This window comes from Phalacrocorax aristotelis, chromosome 5 (genome assembly GCF_949628215.1).
Source record: "Phalacrocorax aristotelis chromosome 5, bGulAri2.1, whole genome shotgun sequence".
NCBI classification, from domain to species: domain Eukaryota; kingdom Metazoa; phylum Chordata; class Aves; order Suliformes; family Phalacrocoracidae; genus Phalacrocorax; species Phalacrocorax aristotelis.
Window position 1 is genome coordinate 60,525,589 of NC_134280.1, and position 23,207 is coordinate 60,548,795.

The 23,207-nt window shown below is 41.5% G+C and overlaps 1 protein-coding gene across 8 annotated transcripts in view; it reads left to right on the forward strand.

Annotated features, from left to right (window-relative positions):
- TEAD1 (TEA domain transcription factor 1) overlaps positions 1–23,207 on the forward strand; it is a 162,181-nt gene that overhangs the window by 111,058 nt on the left and 27,916 nt on the right. For 2 of the 8 annotated variants that reach the window (XM_075094850.1, XM_075094856.1), the window contains 7 exons: positions 2,115–2,179; positions 4,965–5,027; positions 5,116–5,178; positions 14,798–14,932; positions 15,125–15,171; positions 16,043–16,104; positions 18,087–18,211. In XM_075094850.1, the coding sequence (XP_074950951.1) occupies positions 2,115–2,179; positions 4,965–5,027; positions 5,116–5,178; positions 14,798–14,932; positions 15,125–15,171; positions 16,043–16,104; positions 18,087–18,211 (560 nt within the window). Of the gene's footprint in view, positions 1–2,114; positions 2,180–4,964; positions 5,028–5,115; positions 5,179–5,239; positions 13,597–14,797; positions 14,933–15,124; positions 15,172–16,042; positions 16,105–18,086; positions 18,212–23,207 lie in introns of those variants that run through there. The other 6 variants (XM_075094852.1, XM_075094857.1, XM_075094853.1 and 3 more) reach the window with 4 other exon arrangements.

Here is a 23,207-nt window from a genome sequence, read left to right on the forward strand (position 1 = left end):
CAAGAAGGTTTTGGAAAACTCTCATCCAATGAACATTTAGTATGATGTGCCATCGTTGTATACCTTTTCCTCTCCCTTCTCGTTACCATAGCCTTAGGCTCTCAACCTCTCTGTCGGTTCTGTTTCCCAAACTGTATGATATTCTTCCACTGTAGAACTTTTCCATCTCATACTACTGAAGAGCAGAGCAGCTCCATTTCTGCCCATGCCCAGCACCTGCAAGTGAATTTGCAATCCTGTCACTGTGAGGTAGCTGCTGTTACAGTGTAAGGACAGAGGGGGACAGCCACCACTGTGAAAACTACTTCTCCATATTTGAAGTGAACTGTTTGGATGGTGAGAAAGTACATGAGAACAGAGCAGTACAGAGATTGAGCATTCCCTGGTTTCACCCCATGGACACAAAGGCACTTGTTCACTGCAAATGGCAAGTACCTTGTGGGCATGACAGGCTGCAGAAATGCAGTCCAGCCAAAAGACAAGGTCTTTGCGTGAAATTAGCTAACTAACTCTTGTTTTGCATATGAAAATCCCTCATCTGTGTGCAGAAATGTTGCTTGTTTGTGTAACAATTTGCTCACGCAAATTTACCCCTTGAGGTTTGTCCTGAAAAGACCTGCTGAAGAGTTACAAACCTCACATTGCCATCGCAGTGGTGTGTTGCGGGAAACCTGGCACATAGTCAGACCAAATCAAAAGGGAATCGGAGAAAACACAGCTCTACTCTGAAACGCGTTGGTATTTCATATTCTAGTACCCATTCAGCAAACAAAATGTGGAAGAGACAGGAGCTGTGAGACATTTGATACAAAGGGTGTAAAATAAGGCTCAGAGGGGAAGACAGAAGGAAAAGGGAAAATGAAGGTCCAGTTTGACTAATTGCGTTCAATCTTCCAGTCAACAAAATACCCTTCAGACATAGGCAAGCTACTTCAAAACTTCCCCATCTCTCCCCAACAACATCAAACAGAAACAGTTTGAGTTCCTGGCTGATACAACTTTCTGCTCTCCCCAGCTATGTACTCATACACTTTAAAATAACTTGGTGGGTGATGAGTTATTTTCTTAACCTCCCCATTTTCAGCTTGCTGCTAAATCAGTTTTCTCATTTTCTACACATGGGCTGCTTATCCCCTGTGCTGAATGCAAATAACTCCATAACTTAGGACAAGTATATTTAAGTTATTACAACTCATGGAGAAGTAATATAATATGCAGTGAAAATAAACAGGCACCACATAAAACTGTGTTATCTTCCATGTCAGCAATATTTCGGAAGGAAATTATTTGGAAAGAAAATGTTCGTTTGCATTAGGTAGCATAATGTGTGACTGAAGAAGAGTCAAATAGCCATTTTAGAAACTTGGAAATACTATACGTGTCCAAGAGAAATAGAGCTCTAAATAACAAACCACCGTGTTGATCAGCCCCACTGTAGCAGGAACTTGGGCACCACAGGGTGACCACTCTTGTGTGTAGAGTTAAGTGTGTGATTGATAAGCTGCTGAACTGGGACTGGAGGAGGCAGAGTGTTTCCTTGCAGGAAGGATAGATTTTGCTGTCCTCCATGTAGAATTAAAACTTGGAGAAAAGCTGATGTAAAACCATAACATCCGGGTGATTGGCACTTCAGCCCGGGTGGCACACGACCTTCTTGAGCAGCTCCATCTCCCAGCAGGGGTCCAGGTGGGCTGGGGGTGTGTGTGAAAAATGCCACCCGGCACAGTCAGAAGCAAAACCAGAGGGGCCCAGACCTCATGCCAGCCCCAAGGATGAGGGGTTCTGCAGTGAGAGATTATCCTGGGGACCACCTCTGGCCAAGGAGGTGCCTCTCTGCCTGCAAACAGCTGCAGGGCTTCAGTGAGAAAACACTGAACCCATAGCCCTCTGCACATAGTTCATGTGGAACATGAAATGTCTGTTAAGGTGAGGGAAGAGAAATGCTGAAGAACAATGAGATATACTGATAAATAGTTTGCAAAGGAGAAGTGGAATAGGTGTAAGAAAACATAAGCCTCATATGCATGGAACTCGTATGTTTAAATGTGGTATTTTTATGGTGTTTATGGATGCAATGCTGCTTGTCCCTTATAATGAATTTTTCTTTGTTTCAGGTAGGAATGAATTGATAGCCAGATACATCAAACTTAGAACAGGGAAGACACGGACCAGGAAGCAGGTAAAATAACCCAGTGGGGAAGTATGCATGTCAGTGAATGACAAAACATGGCATTTTTGGCTGCAGTGGCTGTCTGTGCTTCAGCTCTGATGAGATGATGTATTGACTTCACTGTTCAGTTTAAATACATGCTGTTTAGAAAATATTTAAAACTCCATTTTTTTAATGTTGTGCATCATTTCAGTGGCAGTTTGAGGATGCAATTTTTATTAACCTATGTGCACATGAAGCTATTATCCCCTGTATTTGGGGGGAAAAAAATCAAAATTTGAAGTAGAAGCATAAAGCATTGTGCCCTATTTCTCTAGAAGGACAATTACACAATATAATAATTAATTTGAGATGGTGAATAGTGGAACTTCTGAAAGTCCAGAAAATTCACCTATATAATAGAGGTTATGAACCTTGGACATGAGAGGTAAATAAATAAAAACTATCTCTCAGGACTGGTCCTAATCGTGCTCTCAGCTCATGGGCAGTACTTGCTACAGGATGAAAAAATAATTTAAAAAATCACCAAGAGCCTTCAGGCTCATGTTCTGTAAGATCATGGTAAGATTTCATTAATCAAAGAGTCAGAATAAACCTCTAACCAGTCTTAAGTCTTTTTCAGATAATTACCACACAACCATTAACTTATCTCATATTACTAAATCCTTTAATTTAGAATATCTGTGGTGATCAGCAGCCTCACAGAAGGCACACGCTCTGTGTAGTGTATGCGGTGGTTACTAAACTCTTGCGCTGTTTCAAAATGCTTTGCAAATCACAGAGTCCTCTCACTTTCTCTAACGTCAGTGCAAGATTTCCCTTCTCCCTATCCACGTGCGTGATGAAGGGGAAGGCAGAGGCTCGTACACTTGCATGCAACGTGTGTTTTGTAATGCAGGGAAAGGTGACGCTGAGTCAGCACACACAAAGATGGCCTGCTGCCAGCACTTGGATTTAAAGCACTTTGGACTGGGTGATATTTTGCCCTGGGTAGTGTCCTTTGTCAGTTAGGAAAACAACGTATGTACAAGGGATGAAAAAAGGCATGAGAAAGGAGAGAAACTGCAGCACATGGAGGAGGAACAAACAAAAGATTGGCAAAGTCCCAAGTTGTTCTCAGCTATGCCCATGCAAGCTCCAGTAGTCAAGGGTTACGCTAGGATCTTAAAATCACACCAGGAGTCAAAATGCAGACCTTGGGGCTAGATCCTTGGCCAGCATGTCCTGGTAGAGCTGCAGTGAAATGAAGAGGGCTGTGATGACTTACACATGGCAATGTTCTGCCTCCAAACTTGTACATCCCTCTATAGTGATTAATAAATCACTTTAGACTAAGTGTTTAGAAAAGTTTGATTGTTGCTTCTTTTGAGTTTCAACTAAGCAATTAAATGTTACAATTGTGCTCCTTGTATAACCTTTAATACCACTAATATCCCACTGAAAGCAAAAACAAATGAACGTGTGTGAAAACTTGGTCTATGTGTTTGACTACAAAATTGCTTAGTAAGCAATTATATAACTCTGAATTACTGCAAACTCGTTCCTGAGCTGCTTCCTGAAGAAGTCTCTGAAGGTGGCATTTGGGGGCTGTGCTCATTTATAAATTATTGTTTCCTTTCCTACTAAAAAGAAAGGCTTTTTGGTACTATTGTCATGGAATAGCCTTACAGAGGGAGGAAATCAAGCTTTGTTTCTCCTTTTCTTTTGCTTTGTTCTTTCCCAGACAGGAATTGTAACTAACTTAGGAAAAATGTACAACACTTGATATGGTATGCCCTGGGTTAAATAAGAATAAGAGATTTCTCTTTAGAGATTTTTACCGTCACTGCAGGTTTTAAACCTTCACGCAAGAGGGCTGTAGGACGCTGAGCACTACTGAGCGGTGCTGGGCAGCATCATTAAACCCTCATCATTAATAACATGGATTTCAGTATGTGCCTGAGTAAACAGGAAGGTGAATCTGGGCCCAGACCCTTCACTGCACAGGCAACAACTTCTGACCAATACCTGGTCTAGTGCAGGACTGAATTTACACAATTTTTTTACCAAAATGTAATGACGATGGGCCAAACCCATTACACTTATCTCACATATATGTGACACATGTGATAATGATCACTCAAGCTGATTTCAAGTTACTGGTCTGCACTTAGATGAGTGTCTTGTGGGCAGACTTGATGCTGAGATTACGGAGGAAGTCAGCACAGATTCAGGGACCTATGTCGTGCCAGTAATTTATCATTTGTTCCAGAATTTAGAGCATTTCAGTGGGGTCAAAATGCCACCTAAGGCTCCTCATTGGAGCTGCAGAACACAATAAACAACGGATAAAACTTCTCAGTGCCAAGTTATGTCTTGAGCCTAGTGGCAAATGGTCAGAGTGGGCATCTGCATCTCTAGCAGATGGGGTAGAAATCCTGTTGGCGCCCAGCGCGAGAGCGCAGGGCCTAGCCACGGATGGAATCAGTACCAAAGCATGTGGGCTGTGTCCAACTGTGAACTGTGTCTTCTATCTTGTAGCTGAATGCACAACCTGGTGGGTCACTTCCCTCCCCCCTTAATCAAGTCACTGCAGTGATGACCTGTATTGTTAAGCCTCGGTGCTAAGAGCTTGGTATCTGGCTGGGAATGTGGTATCTTTAACAGCAGAGCTTACTGAAGATGCAAATAACTTCCTCCCCTCAGAAAAGTTTTTTTATTTTTTAAGAAAAAAATAGACATTTTAAATTTGATTTGCTTTTTGTTTTTCTTTTGTTTGTTGTTTTTTTTTCCCCTATAAACCTGAACAATGTAGGTGTCTAGTCACATACAGGTCTTAGCAAGAAAGAAAGTTCGAGAAATTCAAGCCGCCATTAAGGTACGTTTGGCTTGCCCAGTTGTAGGGGGCTTTTCATCTCCATGGTTACAGGCTTTTCCTTTGTTTCCTCCCTTCCCCTACCCTGCAGGTGTCTAGTCACATTCAGGTTCTTGCCAGAAGGAAATCTCGTGATTTTCATTCCAAGCTGAAGGTATGCGCTTTTCTGCTTTTGGGCTTGTGGTTGCTATGCCTGTCCCTTCCTCCTCCCCGCGGTGATGGGCGAGCGCCTGGTGCTGCCGTGCCTGTAACCTCGTTTTCCTGCATGTGGTAGCTGTCTGCGTCTCTGTGTTTAATCTCCGGTTTCTGCACTAGCATCCACATTAAAAACGTTGTTTTAACACTGTCCAAATGCAAAGTGAACTACTCTTTGTAACAGCTCAGCACCTAAACCTGATTTTTAACCCATTAGTCTATTTTTTTTAACAGTTAAGTGCTAGTAGTGTATTTAAATACACAGGGTTTTTATGCAGTTGTGTATATGCTTTTTCTTTTTTTGCTTTTTCCAGAGGGGTAATTGGGGTAATTGTTTTCCATTCCCAAAAGTTTTTTGTCTGTCATTTTGAAATGCTATCAAGACTACTTAAAATACATGGTTTATTCCAAGTGCCAGAGAGCACAGATTATCAAAATTGCCCTAACTATAAGGTGTTTCTAGAGTACAATCTAGTACCACCTCAAGTTACATACTATTTACAAGATTCCCTGAAATTTTAATTTTTTAAAGGAAAATATTGACATTTATTCTTTGGAGAGCCTCAGTCAGAGTCCTGTTCAGGGAATATTAAGTATGTTTGCTTAATCTGACGTGATGAATTGTACATGTCCCCATTTTTCCCTGGTTTCCATAAAATACATTCAAAGGCTAAAAAGAAACTCTTGGAAATGCTTAATAGGGGTTTCTTGGATTGCTTTTTTTCCCAAGTTTTCCAGTGGAGGTCTTGGGACCTTTTTTGTTTTGTTTTCCCATTACTTAAAAGTGGAGGAGGGGGTTTTGCAGTTTTTGATGTTGATTTTTTAATTTTTAATAAAAAGCAAAGGAATTTGTCAATCTTCTACTTCCCTCCTTTTTTCTTTTTGTCAGGTTTTTTCCCCACATGGGAACAAATCACATTTTTGTTCTAGCTGAAAAGCAAAATGTTTCAGAAATTAATTTCACAATACTAAGCGGTGAGCACTGCAGATGCTTACCATGATCTGGAACTGCAGCGTATAAATAACAGCCTGGCTTTGTAACAGGCCTCCTTGACAGAAGCACTGGGTTTTTCATCCGCAGTGGGCAGCATGCTGGCAAGCTTGTATGGCTGTTGGTGGCTGGCTTTTTAGCTGCACTGGCTGAGCAGTTGGGGTTCGTAAGGAACAACTAAGACAACTTAAACATACTGCTTTTTAACCAAGGGTGCAATAATACAGAGATATGTAGCATTTTAAGCTTAAATTGTCAATCCTTGATGCCTAAAATTAAGTATGTAAATAGGTGACCTTACTTTCAGAGGTGCTCAGTACCAGCAGCTCTCAGGGAGTTTTATAGGACTGGTGAGCGCTCAGGGCTACAAAAATCAGGAAGCCACTCAGATACCACAATACAGGCCTAGGAGCCTAACAAAAATATTTGATTTACTGTTCTAAAATGCTTCCCTTTCTGAATGCCCAAAATAGCTTAAAAAACAAAGACACTTATAAAGCAAAAAGTATTTTTTAAGTACTACACCTGCTGTCTGATTTTAATTGAAGCTTTCCAAAGAAGAAAGAAGATAGCTAAACCCTAGCAATATTTGAAACCTCTAGCCTCGATGTCATTTGCAATAAATAGAGATCCAAAGGGATTTTTCATTTTAAGGAGTTGCCTGAAGAAGGAGAAAACTGTTAGGGCAACGAAATAGTTAGTAAGGGCTCCAGACCCTGCTGCTGCTTTCCACCTGTCAGTGGTTTGCAGCTCCCCCAGAGCTGAGTAGACAGTGGGGGAGCTGCCATTTTGGTGCAAGGAATTAATTGCTTCAGGAAGAGTCTCTCTCCTTCATGCCCCCAACACTCTGCCGGGGCATTTGCTTCAACTCTCTACGACTACATGGTGAAGACAGAGTGCACACTGATGACAGAGGTCTGCTAGCCCCTGGCCTTGCTACCCTCCAGGCATCACTGGAGGCAAAGGCTGCCCCAGCCCTTCCCCAGCAAGTCTTGCTGGCCAGTGGATCCCAGGCTGCTTCTCCTGCCCCTGATCCAGGGTACTCATGCTGCCTCAGGATTTAGCTCCCCTGAGAGCCTGACACAGCCCTGGTGACACGTCCATGGCCCCCAGCCGGCAGGGTGCCCAGAAAGGGCGAAGGAACCAGGTTGTCCCTGTCTCCCTCCCTCCTCTTTTTCCTGCCGGTCTTGGTCTCAGCAAACGAGGTGCCGTGGCACATCAGCGTTCTTGCACAGTCTTCCTCCAGAGAAGTTGCAGCCTCCGGCAGACCTTTCTCTCCTCACATGGAAGAGATGAAACTTTGATGCAAGAAGGTGCCATGAGGGAGCTTTCTTTATTAGAAAGACAGTCCTCGCTTTTTCTGCCAGGCAGCTGCAATTACTCCCTAGAAGTGGGAGAAACCACTGGTTTTGGACCCGAGAAGGAACCTTGCTGCTCCAGACATTTTGTTAGCACTACTGCCTGTTTTTTGTATTATTCCTGTATTGAACCATCTATGAATACGTTTTGGCATCTACAAGTGCCCGTTGTTTCAATGGGGACCATTTTGGCAGCAACCTGGACTTCCCAATCAACCTCTTCAGGCAGATAATGGGCTCTTGTCCTCCTGGAGTGGGTGCTCCCCACATTTACCAGTGAAGGGTGACAAAGAAGGCGATAGCCAAGGGAAGCACTGCTTCTGACTCAGGCCAGTCTTGCCCTTTTGACAATGAGCTGGGTCCTGCAATTACTCTGTAAAACCTGTGACTGGTGGCATCCAGGGGAGCACTTACTACTTAAAAAGAAAAATGCATGCATCTGATGTCAATTTTCCTACCTACAGCATGACAGGCAAGCACTCTGTGGAATAATGCAGAGATCCTTCATGCCAGTCCATAGCTACAAGTTCAGTCAGCTCTGACCTGAGGGCATCTCCATCTCCCATGTTTCTTCCTCTTGCCACCAGACATCCCCTCTGCACACCTCCCACACATACACAGGCAGGGTATAGCAGAGAAGCTGGTCATTCCCTGTGTGTCAGCACTGCTTTAGCTGAAATAAAGGCAGGCACTTGAGGACTGCAGGGGCACAGCACAGAGGCGCTTGTCCCCCAGCTGACATCCATTGCTAGCGGTTTTCTTCATAATGCCATTTCTTATCGATCTTTCAAGATGTGGCCAATCTGTCCCATTGACCTCAGTTCCTGGTCTCTTACTTTGACGAAGGGTATAACAAATAACTCTTGTTCCCCAAGTGCCTGCTGAGTTTATTTTATACCAAGAGATCTTGCTTTGGTCTGAATCCTGCTCGTAGCAAGGAGACGACTTGGGTGAATCTTCCTGTGTTTGTCTTCTGCAAATATCCAAATGGATGGAAGGATTTCAGAGCTATCTGCCCCCATGGCATTGGATAGAGTATTACTGAAGCTTACCTAACAGATTGAAATCTCACCTGCAGGCCATAAAGTCTGCTTGGTTCAGCAAAGTCCCTTTTCTTTGATGATAAGTTCCTACAGTCACTCTGAACAGAGGATCCTTAGACTGCAAGAAAAAGATATTTTGTGCGTAAATGCTATTGCTGCATTTCAAGATGACTGGTAGAGAATGTCTCATCAGCCCTTCCAGGGATGTTGTACATTTTAATTCTTTTTACAGCAGGAAAATACTCCTATTTTGGAGACTTTAATCTTAATTTTCTGAGTTTATTAAAATCTTCCTGAAGTTAGAGAAATTTCATCTCATGAAAATGGAAAGAGAGGCTGAGATAAAGCTGTCCTTTGAGACAGATCTGAAAGGCAGCTCCTCTTCATGGCATTTCCTCTCATGCAAGGACTGGAGGAGGCAAAGCAGAATTTTCACACTCTAATGTTGTACTTCCGTGTCAGATACACCAGCCCATAGTGTTAGGTTGCAGGATTTCCCACCTTTGCATTGACCGGGAGCCAAAGTCACTTCTGTCCATTCAGAGGAAAAGATGGATTGGAAGTTGTGCATAAATAGAGTAAAGGTCTTCACAGCAGGATATATGTCTAAATTAGACTTTCGTTTCAAATATTTTTTCATACTGCAAGATTAATTAGACAGACACAAAAAGAAACATTAAAATGCCTACAGTTCACATGTATTACATGTTTTAAAATCCATTATTCTACATTCCACATTGAGGGATAAAAAGAAAATATTGTTGTCAATTATAAAATGCTAAAGATAGCTCTATACTTTTTAAATGAACAATGATAAAAGCCTTGAAAAATTCCCTTTGATGTGAATGGAGTCTTCAGCATTTTGAAATACAATAAGATGGATTAATTGCTACTCATTAGGCAGCAAGTTGGGACAGCTTTGAATGCGCATTCTCTTCTTGGCATTAGCTATTGCCTGGCTGAAATAGCCAGCTTTTGTATTTACTCCTGTCTTCTCTAATAATAAGCAAATTGGAGATCAGGGCTAGAAACACTGAAGTGCTCTCTTATCTTTTGTCCAGAACAATTGTATATTTTCATGATTTGTTTATCTTTTTTTGAGCTACAGCTAATTATTTCAAAGGTTATTTGAATCAATATGAGATCTGAGCAGAAATAACATCTGCAAAATTGCTTATTAGGAGTCTATTTTACATTAGTGTTACTGTAATATCCATTTTGTGAGCAAATTGTTGTTTCTTATGTTATTTTTTCTTCCTTACAGTTTTGTATTTTAAATATTGGTACAGGTTTGAGGGCTTCTTGAATTAATACGGTGTTCTGTTGTGCTTACTTTTCCTCATACTGTCTTAGATTTTTTTTTCCCCAAAGTCATAGATAACATGGTGTTCAAAGCCCCATTTATCATTCTAGGATAACAGTTCTTATTTTTTGCTGTAGAACTCATTTGAACTGATTGATTGAATTATTCTTCTGTTTATGTTGGATTAAAAGAAAGTCAAGCACAAATCCTTTTGTGCTTGTCATGTAGAACTCTTGTTTCATGTGGGGCTTTTATAGATATTAAGCTTATAATTGGATGATACTGGGGAATTATTATTATCTAATTTAACTATGTATTTTACATTCCAAAATTAATCGGTGAAAAGTAAACCTCAAGGGCCTGATTCATTAAAAGTTATAGTCTCCTTGCATTAGATTCTATAGCGCTTACGTGTTCAAAAAAAGTGTTTGCAACTGCAGCCAGAAGCAGTCGGCTAAAACATGAGGCACATCCTGATCTCCATTACAGTGATGACATTTTAGGGGTTTGGTGGAACTAGACCAGATTTCCACTGATTGTACTCTAAATCCACCTCAGTAACATTCATTACTAATTACGTACCACACATAAAGGGAGAGGAAGGCAGCAGTCTAAGAGTGCAGTCTGTTACTTACTACAGTGTCATTCCTGGGCAGCAGCAATCCCATCAGAGCTCATAAATTAAGTAGGGTCAAGCCAGGTCAGGGCCAGATGGGACCTATCCAAAGAATACCTTAAGCTCCAGCAGGATGTAATGATTCAGTACGAGATACTGTCCCTCTGAGCTTCTGCCGAACCTCAGCACAGGACTCTGCAGCACACTGGGCCGAACTTTTATTTTACATACATCAGCGTAAACCTCATTGACCTGAAAGGATTTATTCCAGCTTTATACAGCAGCACAAGTGAGAGCAAAACCAAACCCCTTCTGTCTTGGACATGATAGGAAATCACAGTCTTAACTATTTGCGGTCATTAAAAATCCCACAACGTTCCTGTTTAGAGTAGGGGTGTTAACCCATTTGTCCTGGCCAAATTCCAACCTGGGTAATTACTGTAATCTGCCTGTATAAATTACCCCTGCCGTTTTAATTGGATATATTACTTCTCTTGCTGCCTAAACTGTGATGTAATACCATTGTGTGTTATTAATCAGTTACCAACTTTCATCCCAGAAGCGGCCACGTTGCAGTGATAGGTAGAAAGACTCATTCCCTCCTGGTTATGAGCACTCTGAGGAGAAAAAAAAAAGAACATATACTTTCTTTTTTAAGTGGCAGACAAGCTAATATTTCAATTTAAATAAACAGCTTTAAAATGTCATTTTCCCATTTGTTTTTGAAGACTTCGAAGGCTGCCTGATTATACAAGCATAGGCCACCACCTTGCAGCTCTCCAAAACCTTCCTGGAGCTGGAGGTGCTTTTTTGCCCATGGCAGTCAGGACCTCTTATGTATTCATATTTCATTTTGAATTTTATTTCTTTAATGGTTGACTTGAAGTTACAGTTACTTTGAGAAAAACTGATCTTCCAACTATGCAGATGTTCCTAAGCCTACAAAAGTTGATGTGTGTTGGCCTGAGTCAGATGATGTCCAGTGGAGCTGGCCGTTTGGTCACCGTTGTGAAACTCTGTAGGAGTCATTGAAACTCTTCAAGACTAGCTCTATTGCAAGGGCTGTATTTCTAAGCTATCATCCTATATATTTTTGCTTTTCTCTCCATTCTCCTGAAAATGTAATAAGTCAAAGAGGATGAGATGAATGGCCTCCACAAAATGTAAAACATTCTGGGGAGAAAAGCAGCAACTTGCAAGACGGAAGGCACATCCCTTCTCATGTCATGAAATGAAAGATGTTTTCTCCCTCCAAAAATCCCTGTCACTGTTTCTAAAATTAAGGATCATTGGACTCACTGCTAATGGCAGCTAAGAGCTACACGGGACAGTCTAAGTGTTCCTCCTTCTGTGGACAGAAGGTCTTGTAGGAAGTGTAAGTTTTCAAAAATTTTTCTTTAGTTCGTCTGTTATTGTGGGGTTTACCTGCCATAGCTGTTGCCATGTAGAAGCTGGGTGTCCTGGCTCCTATTCTAGTCCTTGGACAGTGATAACATTACAGAGAGTAATGTAGTCTGGTTGGTTTTGATGCCTGGTAAGGAAGAAACACATTGTAGGTGCTTACTGCACTAACAATAGCAGGAGGTTAGCTGTCTGCCTTAGACTGGACAATTCACTTGGCTAAAGTGAGGCAAGATGAACTATGTCATAGATCTATAACTTGCCCTGGGCTCATGCAACTTCCAGGTGTGGACTTTTATAACCCTAACAAAGCTTATACTTTAAAATTCTCCTTTAGTTTAGATCCACCTAATAGTAAGGCCACTGTAGCAGCAGAATAGTATGAGTTTGGGAACTTGGCAGGGGCACAGGCACTGGCTGCACCTTCATGTGGTGGCACTGGCATGGCTGGTGGCAGCCAGGAAGCAGTGCAGGAGAGGAGGCTGTAGTGCTGCAGCAGTTCTGGAGAGTAAGGTAGTCACAAAAGTAGTGCTCACATAGTTTTGGAAGTTACTAGGACCCAGAGGCACCCATCTCTTGAAACACACATTTCACACACAAGACATGGATCCACTGTCCGTTTTCTTCTGTTATGTTTCAGCTGACTGCAGGTGATGCATGGTTTGGCATTTCCAAGCCAGCTCACCTAGCAAAAAAAGGAGGGAAAAGGAACAGAAAAGTCTGGTGGGGCTGGCATCTCCATATTGCTTAGGGACATCTCATTTTCATGTTTTCATGATGGAAGGTCCTTCTTACTGTGCAGGAGGGTAGAGGGGTTAGCTTTCTGGAGAGCTGCATGAATCTCAGGGAAGTGCCACCTCTTAACAACCAACAAAGCATTTTTTAGCCCAGAGGTCTGCAGACATCCAAAGGCAGCCAGTAAAACATGCTGTGTGCAAACCTCCTGTGCACACCCTCCTACCCTGGGGCAGGGAGAGGTGAGTGCCAGTAGCTGGCACAGCCAGAGCTGACTTCTAGCTCTTACCCAGTGAACTGGTCGTGGTTATATGGGAAAGCTACAAGTTGGAGAAACGACCACGTTTGATCACACGCTGATGGATAGCATGTCCCCCCGCCTCCGTAAGCTGCTCTGTGGATGCACTGTCCTGAGGCTTGGACAGATCAGAAAGCAGCCCCCGGCGCCGCTGAGCGGGAGGCAGTGCAGGTGAGCCCGCAGGTGCTAATGCCTCTGCAGGAGCACCGCAGCGATTTGCACTTCAGACCCTCGTTCTGCGAGGTGCGGAGGGGGGATGCAGCTACTCCCCTGCTCCACCTGGTGCTCTCCCGGGCTGCAGGCCACAGAGGCACCCGCAGGGGCTCCTTGCACAGCTCAGGGAAACAAGCTCAGCAATAAACCCCTTCATTCAGTACCTGCAGCTTTCATGCAGGGAGGCAGGGTTTATTTTCCACCCGGTTTTTGTTGTTAGTTTTTTATCCTTTTTTTCCTCCTTTTAATGAATCAGTCCCTAGGTGAAAATAATACATTTGTTTAAACCTGATATTTAATGTTGAGCAAACTGCTCTTCCTTTGTCTCTTAATATTTTGTTCATATTTTGCTAAGAATCTGCTATTCTACACAAGCATTTTAATAAACTGTTTGTTGTTGTATCCAGGTAACAAGCATGGTAAGTATTTTAACTAAACCAAGTATTATGTACCTTAGCTGTGCTTGGCAGAATTTTTGGCTAGCTTTTCCTGTACTTTCAGCCTGTGCTGTTTCTAAAGGAGCTATTCAAAGGAAGAAACTGCTCACCTATAGTACTACTATATACAAGCTTTAAAGGGAGCATATGTGCAAAGTCATGTATCATATATAAGAGCATGCATCTCCTGCCAGCATGCTTGCTACTTTGCTTGTAAAATAAAACCAGAAAAAAAAATCCAACCAAAATCCTTGCTTAATACTGCTTGTGTTCCTTCATTCTAAGTCACGTACCTAAATATTAGCACCTATTAATACAGTACTTCTGGATGAGGAACCCCACTTTACCAGATAGTAACAGTCTGTTGTTTACTTATTTTACCGGACCTAAGATATCCACTTAGTTAATTCTGTTGCATTAAGAGGCTTTCCTTTTCTATTCTGTGATCATATATGATTGGCAGCGACTAGGACTCCAAGCGCTGCTCTAATACAAGTAATCAGTAATAACCCATCTTTTCCTAAACTTGTTTCTGTGTGCTTGAAAACAGCAGAAATTTTATGGCTGATTGTTTTCTTTGGGAACACTGTAAATCAGTAAAATACCACAATTGGAAGTTTAAAATGTTGTTTACATTTTTGTTATCTAACTTTTAAAATACTTGTCATAAACCAGAATTCAAAATGTTTCTAAACCTGTTAGCATGAAGAGAAACCTGTCATTGTTTGCGAGTCAGTCGCAGTTCTGTGTTCTCATTTTACAGTGTAATATGAAAGGCAAACTTCTCTTAGATCTAAATGATAGAGCTCAAATCTCAGTGCTCCCTGTCCTGCAGGCAGAGCCTTAGCAGCAGACCATGTTTAGTTCAGCCTGATTTAAAAATCAGCAGAATTTGCCCAGATAAACAAGCGGGCATTAGTTTGCTCTCCCAGAGCTTCCTGCGTGTTGGCAGAGCAGACTGTGAGAATTCAGGTCTACCATGCATGTCTGAGAGGAGGTTTTGCCTTGAGGTAGTTTGAGTGTTAGCCTCCATGCTGTATTTTTTTTTCTTCCTGCATGGTTTGCTATTTTTGCATTTTCTGTGTGGCTTTTAAGTTTTTAGTTATGTGCTTGTAGCTGCAGTTATTTAACATCATTTGTTGTGCCAAATGTTTTAAGACTCCGTGTAATTGTCATATTAAAGGATCAGACAGCAAAGGACAAAGCACTCCAGCACATGGCAGCAATGTCATCAGCTCAGATAGTCTCAGCTACTGCTATTCACAACAAGCTGGGCCTGCCAGGAATTCCCCGTCCTACATTTCCTGGGGCACCTGGGGTAAGTTGTTAGTTGAGTCCCCAAAAAAATCCCTGTATTCTCTAACAACGTTCAGCAGAAAACTAAGGCTGAATGAATGGATTAATGCTTTTGCCTGTGTTTGCAAAAGGAATCATGCTTGTTCAGAAATATCCAAAATCTTTCAGCAAAGAAAACAATTCTGGGTCTGTTTGTTTGTTTTTCTTCTTTCAGTTTTGGCCAGGCATGATTCAAACGGGGCAGCCTGGATCCTCGCAAGAGTAAGTCTGAAAATCAAAATATGCTTCTATATGCAGTGTGGGGCTGGCTTGTGCACTTTGCTGCCAGACGGCATCCATGAGGCAAGAACTTGCATTTTTTTCTAAAAAGGAGGAAAAGATAGCTGTAGGGAAAGGAAGAGCCTTTACATGATGTAAACTCACATTCAAAAAGTTATAAGGGACCCCAGACCTCAGAGCTGAAGCTGAGTACCTAATGGGCACACTCCTTTTTCTCCCATTGCATGGTGAGCGGCAATGGTAATGCCAGGGAAGCAGCTGGTAAGATTTTGCCTGTGAATAAGTTTCCAGCACAAATACATCCATCCTCTTTAAAATATATGAGCAATACTGGAGGCAAGGGGGACGTGTTTTCCTGCGGGGCAGGAGATGCCTGTATGAGGCCCATTAGTGGTCAGTGGGGTTGCTGCCCTTCGGCACCATCGTAGCAACAGCGCCATATGGAGAAGGAAGCCTTTGACCCTCTGTCAGGTGTTACATTTTCAGCCCTGCTGTGGTCTCTGGATCAATGTTTCCCAGCCTTATTTTTTAGCTTCTCCCACCTTATTCCCTTGAGGTCCATGGGATTTTTTGTGCCCCTGTAGTTCAGTGTCCTCTGGATTTATTGGGAGTCAAAACAATCACCATCCATGTCTGCTGCGACACTTGCAACTCACTTTAAGTTGTTGGGTGTAATTCTCATCCCCCCTCTCTCTATTACCTCTTTACTGTCTGTCTGTTAAATATGCTATGCAAGGAAGAGACATGTTGGTGGGTGAAGGTCATTAACCATGTATTTTCTTATACTATGAGACTCTAATGGTATTTACTGTGGATGGCATGGTGTATGATTTTTGTGTAACTCTTTTTCTAGCGTAAAGCCATTTGTTCAGCAGGCCTATCCTATACAGCCATCAGTCACAGCTCCCATTTCAGGTAATTCTTCCATTTATACTGTATTTTTAAAAGACTTGAATTGTGTACTGAATGTGATGTATTAATTCCGGAGATGGACAGAGCCACTACTCCATATCTAACATTCCCTGTAGCCAAACCAAACACCTGTCCCAATGTCCTGTTACCTGATTTTATATGAGGGAAAATAATTGGGTTTGGGGTTTTTTTTACATTTTAGGTAGGACGCAAAAATACATATGCAAGGAGTTGTGATATGTAATCTCCAGTCAGCGTTCCAAATTGTAGGAAAATGTTTAGTAAAAAATGAGTGATAGGATGCATGTTTCTTTCTTAATAGCTAAATCTCCTTTCCATCCATAACAAGAATATGCCTTAATTTATTTAATCTGAGTCTAAAAACTCTTCCAAAGCCATATACGTTTAGTGTTAGGTATAAAACATCTCTGTGTATCTGGTTGTTGATAACTCTTCCCCTTCTGAAGGTCCTGCTCTGCCTGGTACCACTTTGATAAGTACCTAATGTTTATTCTGACGTCCATTGCTCAAATTGATCAAGCCCTTCTCATGGCTACTTCCCTACTCCTTTTCCTAAGTTGGTTTCTTGACTAATTTCAGGAAAGATTTCTTTGCAAATGATAACTAACTTTATGTCTCCCTTGCCAAATGACACCACACTTCTGACTCTGAACTGCAGTTGTCTGACCCTTACCCAATTTTAATGTTTTTCTAACTTGCTGCTCTTTAATGTTTAAAACTAAGGTTATCTTTCTGCATCCCTGATTATTTCCTTTTTCATGATATTCCTAATTTATAACATTATTTTCCAAGGCAGACATTCTGAATTGTTTTGTTTTATTCTTCCATGTTTTCTCTCAGTATAGGGTTATTAGCATTTCTAAATCAGTCAAAACTCATGCATGAGTTTTTGCTTCATTAGATTTCCTGTTCATGTCTAACCAGTCATGTTTGTAATTCTCTTATTTCATACAAGCCTCATACATTCATTGCCTAAATTTGACGGTTGGAGTCAGATACCACACTCCCATTACAGGATGGGGACACATGCTACCTGTGACCTCTCCCTGGTTCTCAACCTAGTTCAGGATTATCTCTGTTTTCTAACCTTTGGTGTCTCTCCCCTGCCTTCCTTGTGCCTGCATCTCTCCCAAGATCAGTTTTGCCTTCGAGCTGCTGCCTTTCCCTTCTTTCTTTACTGTTTTGTTTCCTTCTCATCTAATTTTCCATGATGAGGAGCAAGAGATAGCATTTATTTTTTTCTCTTGAGGTGAATTAGAGATGGTGGTTAACATCCCTTCTCTCTCTAGATCATGTCATTGCCTCTTTATTATCAATTTAAAACCTTCTTTTTCTTTTTAGGGTATGATTCAGCTCTCTACAGTAATTATTTATTATTATCTGTAATATAATGCTGCTTAAAAGCTCCAAAAGAAGTCAAAGACCCAATGTGCAAATACGTAGTAAGAGAAAGTCCTGGCTTTGGAAACCTTATACTCTAAATAGGAGAGGGGAATTGCGAGTGCAGAAGAAATAGGCAAAAAGAGAGGTGATTTACTTGTAACATGTGGCACATTAGGAGCCAGAAATGGAGGCCAGTCCTCTTGACTCCCAAGGCAGTAATATCTCCTGTAAGTCTTGCTGCCAGTTTCTGAGGAAAGGTCAGCTGTAAGTCTACATGAAGTCTCTATAAATCTGTATAATCTGGTATATATTTTAAACAAAAATTCTACAGTGAGTTACAGCCCCAAGGAAGCAAAGTGGTAGATCTTTTATTTACAGCATTATTAGCTTGCTGGGTTGGGACCTCTTTTTCCACATATTTTTCTGTGTTTTTCCAATTTTAACTCATTCTGAATTCATTATTTGCTAAAATTAGTATAAACATTCAAGGGCTACATGCATAATTCCTGATTATATTTAATGCAGAAAATATTAACTGAGGAATTAGCAACTTCTTCATGAAAATGGTTCCTTTATTTTAGGATTTGAGCCTACGTCAGCTCCAGCTCCCTCTGTCCCTGCATGGCAGGGCCGATCGATTGGTACGACCAAGCTCAGGCTGGTGGAGTTTTCAGCTTTCCTTGAACAGCAGAGGGATCCCGAATCAGTAAGTGTTGCCCTCGTGTCCGCAAATCTTCAGCTTTTCTCTGTTGCTCTCCACCCTCTGAGGATGCTTTCCAGGGTTAAGACTGATGGAATACACCTGGTGTTTCTGCATTCACCACTGCTCTGTGTATTATTCCTTTCACTGTAGTACTGTATTTTCCTTTCTTGCCCTCTTTTTTCCCATTTGCAGAAGTAAGAGGCCTCTCTGAAAGCAGGTGTGGTTTGCTATGGTGCCTGTCTCACTGTTGACATAGTTTAGCAGTTTTACTAAATTGCATCGTGGTTTTGGCAATAATTCAGTACTTAAAGTTTAAGTCAAAGCCTAATCTGTTTCCTAACAGAAACAAAATTAAGGACTTGTATAGAAGCTATGCATATTATTAGGATAGCCTCCGAGTATCAGGATTGTCACTGATTAGCATACCTCCCAAGCATGTGCCATTTAACTGTATCACTTTTTTTTTAATTGAGGGTACCTATCTAAACGTCCAATCATTCAGTCTTCCTTGATCTTTAATTGTGTCTTAAGGTCCAGTCCAAGGTTTGGAATTTTTTTGGATTTTTTTTTTTTAGGAAGGTTTTGGTTTTGGTTTGGTTCTTTGTTGGCATACTATACCTGCAAGCGTAGTTTACGAAGTTGGTTGTAATTTTTCATTTACTCCAGTTAGCCTTGAACTTTGATGTTAAACATCATATATTTACCATGAACATTTGTTAGTAGCCTAGCACTGTTTCTACTGCATCGCAAATAAATCAAAATAGCTTCTTTCAGCTCGAACCCGAGAATTTTTACTGAGATAATTTCTGAAAAGCAAATACTGTCATGAATGGGTGATACAGACAGGCCATTCTTGTTCATATTCCTGGTAAAATACAGTAGCTTGGAGCAGAGAGAGGCTATCACTTGCTCTTTATAATTCAGTACTGGAAACCATAGCATTTACAGGCTCTGGCCAGAGGTGTTATCCACAGGGTGTTTACCCTGCATAATGGAGATTGGAGACATAGCCCAGAAACCTTACAACAGAGGAATGCTTCTGGCGGAGAAACATCCCAGTGAAAATATACCATATCTCAGCTATTCATATACTAAATATGTGACAGGGGGTGGGTTTGCTAAATGTCATGTTTTGCCAAGTTGAATTAACTTTGAGGGAGGAAATGTTTGGTAGCAGGTACAGTTATCTCAGCATTTACCTGACTGTTAGATAATATACTGAATGGTTTCCCTGGGATCCCGTGGTCCTGATTCCCGTGCTCTCCTGGTAATCCTCGTTCTGGTGGGCTAAAGCTTCATCTTAATGTCCTCCAGACTAATCCACAGCTGGAACACCTTCTTCATCCCCAGCCCCGAGTACATCCAGGCAGTGGTTCGTATTTACAAACCAGAAACACAACATCCAGGTTTTCTCATCAGGCAGCTTTATCAATACACAGTTTTCAGAGTCCTTGGCTTGCTGACCCCATGTAATGTGTCCTGCTGATTTATGGGCTCTGCCATATCCAGATTGCTTCACACCAGGATGCTATGTCCGTGCCTTGAGGTTATTGGGAAAGCAGGATGTGGCCATGTAATGCTCAGTGTTACTGTGCTGTATGTGAATGAAATGGCATTTCAGTGTATTTGGATTTGCTGTTTTGCCAGTATACCACCTAATAATCCTTTTTCCGTAGGTTTTTATAGTTCAAAACTATTTGCAGAACCCATGGGCTTATACGGTGTACAGCCTCTATGAATCTGTGTGACTTTACATAAAAAAGAGTGAACAAGAGTTCAGCAACTAAGTCACTTTTATGTCTTCCCCTCTAAGAAAAATCTCCCTCAAACCAAGTACGCTCTTAACAGACACCATGTGGTTGCCCATCACAACACCGGGGTCTGCAATGTGCAACCAGCTGAGTGAGGTGAATATATTTACAACATGACTGACAGACCAAAAATGAGGAGAAGATGCTGCTTTGGCAGGGGATGGAGCCGTGGGTCCAGCTCCACTGTGGTGGTGCAGCTCAGTCGGTTGCGCTCATGCACAATGTGTGGGCCGGCGGCTTGGGGATGCGTTGGGGCTCTCGTTTTTCAGGCAGGTGCAGGCTCATGGGTATTCAACACATCCACTTGCATTGCAGAGAAAGTGTGGAGGCCTGAATAGAAACACAGTTAGTCAGGACTGCCCCATAAATACTGTAAAGCATTTTTTTGAGTAAATTAATATTATTTGGAATTCCTGACGGTGCAGCGAGGCCCACCGGAGCTTGTCCCAGCTTGCAAGCATACTGCTGAGAAACCTATCTTCTAAATGCATAGCATTTATGCAGGAGGTTTACTAGAGAAGAAAGAGCATCAAACTACCCAGACTTGTTTTTAAAAAGTTACTTGCGTGCTGTTACATTGCAAAAATGAGACACAAAGAAAAGTCAATTCCCAGTCATGCATTAATTCCAATTTAGATCATTCTTTACACCCATGCTGCAAGCGCAGTGTGAGGGCTGCGTGGGGACAGCCTGGACCGGACGGGCAGGCACTGTGGGGAGCCATGGGATGAGCCCCTGTGGGCAGTGTGTCACTGCGCTGCAAGAGAAAGGGGAGTGAGGAGAAGAGAAAGCATTGTTTCGATCAAATTAAGTAAATTTTATTATTCGGATCTTAAACAAGGGCATAGAAAAAAAAACCAAGGCAGTGTGACCAGTCCCAGGGCAAGTTCAGAAGGGTACTTACAGGAGAGGCTCTGGGCAGAGGTGCTGGTGCACACTGTCTGCAGGGACAGCTCTGAGGGGCCCTGCCTCCTGCCAGCCTTCCCCATCCCCAATACACAGACTTTTCCAGCAAGCACCAAAAGTCCTTCTTGTTGATGAGAGCCAACCCCAAGCCTTATTTAGTGCTGTTGAAGAAAATATTAATTCTGCCTGTGGTTTTGTACACCTATCTTCATGTTGGTGCAACATTTTATTGCAGATATGATTTGCACAGGATAGAAAGGATGGGATTCTATTACTTTTTAAATAACAAAATCAGCAAGCCAGGCAAGATGTGTGTTTTGCACAATGTGCATGTGGACTCATGTAGGCATGTGCTGTGATTGCAGCATCTCCTGTACACCTTTGTGCCTTTGCTGACCTCAGAAATGAATATATGTATATGCTGCTACGTGAGAGCTGTGTAAGAGTTCTCACATCTCTTCCAAAAGAAAATAGATATATGTTCATTACACTTCCGATTTTTTACAGAAAATCACATAAAGTATTATTTTGATCAAATGGATTTGCAGCATTTTATTAAAAAAAAAACAACAAACCACAAATAAAACCCCTTACTCCCTCCCAACCCAGAACCAGGCCAGAAAGCCTCATAGTAGTGGGGGCAAATAGACCCATTCCACCTTAAAAAATAACCTGGAAATTTACAGAAAAAAGCTCATTTGACATGGCACCTGGGGCCAGGACTTGATGATCCTGGGAGGCCCTTTGCAGTCTATATTACTGTACAGCAATTAGAAATTTAGATCTGTTGGCCCATGGTGACTCCCAGCGCCACAAAGGTCCACCCACAGGGAATTCATTGTAGGAGTGGGGCCTTAAACATTTCTAAGGTTCTTCCAATGGAGATTGGTTTTAAAAGTACAAAAGCCCCTCAATGTCAGGCAGTTATGTTAATTTAGAGTGAGCATTCTAGTGGGTCAGAAACGTGCTCTGCAGAGTCCTGTCACTTGTGGAGGGCTGTTGACTTTTTTCCCCTGCCTAGCCACAAAACTGTTCCATTTACAAAAGAAAAAATTATAGAAAGGAAAGAATAAGCAACCCTCACTGAAACTCTGCATGGCAGAAGATAGTTTGGGAGACATAAGATGGCACAGTTCAAAAATCTTGGAATACTGACTCAGCAGTTAAGGATGGGTAAAATTACTCCTCCTTTTACATGAAAATCAATTCAGTTTATAAATGTCAAGCTGTATTTTCCTTTTGTGGCATTTTGTTCTCAAATACAATTCCTAAATGGTGACTAAAAGCTGCCCTTGTAGATCCAAGCATCAGCGTTATGGTTACCTTTAATTATTGCCTACCCTATATAACTATATATATAACTATATTCTCAACAAATTAATAAGTTTATGTACCCATCTGTTAGTTTCAAGACAGGTTTTCCTTAATGGGGGATTTCCATTTTTACTGTAGTGGTTCTGTGAAAGTTCAGGACAAATGCTTAAACCAAGTAATCCCATGTTCCCTAACAAATATAAGGTGGGTATGCAAGCAGATTAGAAGGGATCTAAGCAATTAAGTGTTAAAAAAGTAGCTATAAAATTCAAAGACCATAACACCGAAATGATAATAATTCCAATCATTTTATTATATATATTTTTCAAGCTTGCTTTCCAATCAGGAAAAAATCCTGCCACCACTCAACAAAAAAAGCCCTTTCTTCTCTTCCTCTTTGAGGTTTCTCATTCTTGCTGCCATACTCATTTCGACTATGAGCTTTACATCTAAAATATCTATATAAGGCTATAAAGAATACGGCTGATGGGCATTTTCAGTATTAATCCACCTATCCAAACTGTCAGATTGTGTTAGGTCCAAATTTCAAAATGTATTTTAAAAAGCGGTGAAGAAATAAAATATTCTTTATGTTTTAATTCAGGTTTTATTGTTGTTGTAAAAGGGCTTTGTGAGCCCAGGGAGAGTTGTGCCTGAGAACCAGAAAGTGAAAGCAATTGCTCAAGGGCCATAAAAACAGCCTGCCATCATTAGCCAAATGCAGTAAATTTCACCAAAGTTAATCAAACCACCTAAGTGATGAAAAATAAATTAGATCTTTTCAAAAGAAGCCCTCCATCTTTGAACAATATCCATTGTTACAAGTATTGTTTATCCTTTCCATATTCTCTGTAAACAGTATAAAAAGCAGTTCAGCATTTCAGTTGTAAGGAAGTCCTTGGTTTAGTGTCTTTGTGATGTGAAAGGACAAGGAAGCAAACCCGCATTTGGATAAAGGTCTTGGAGTG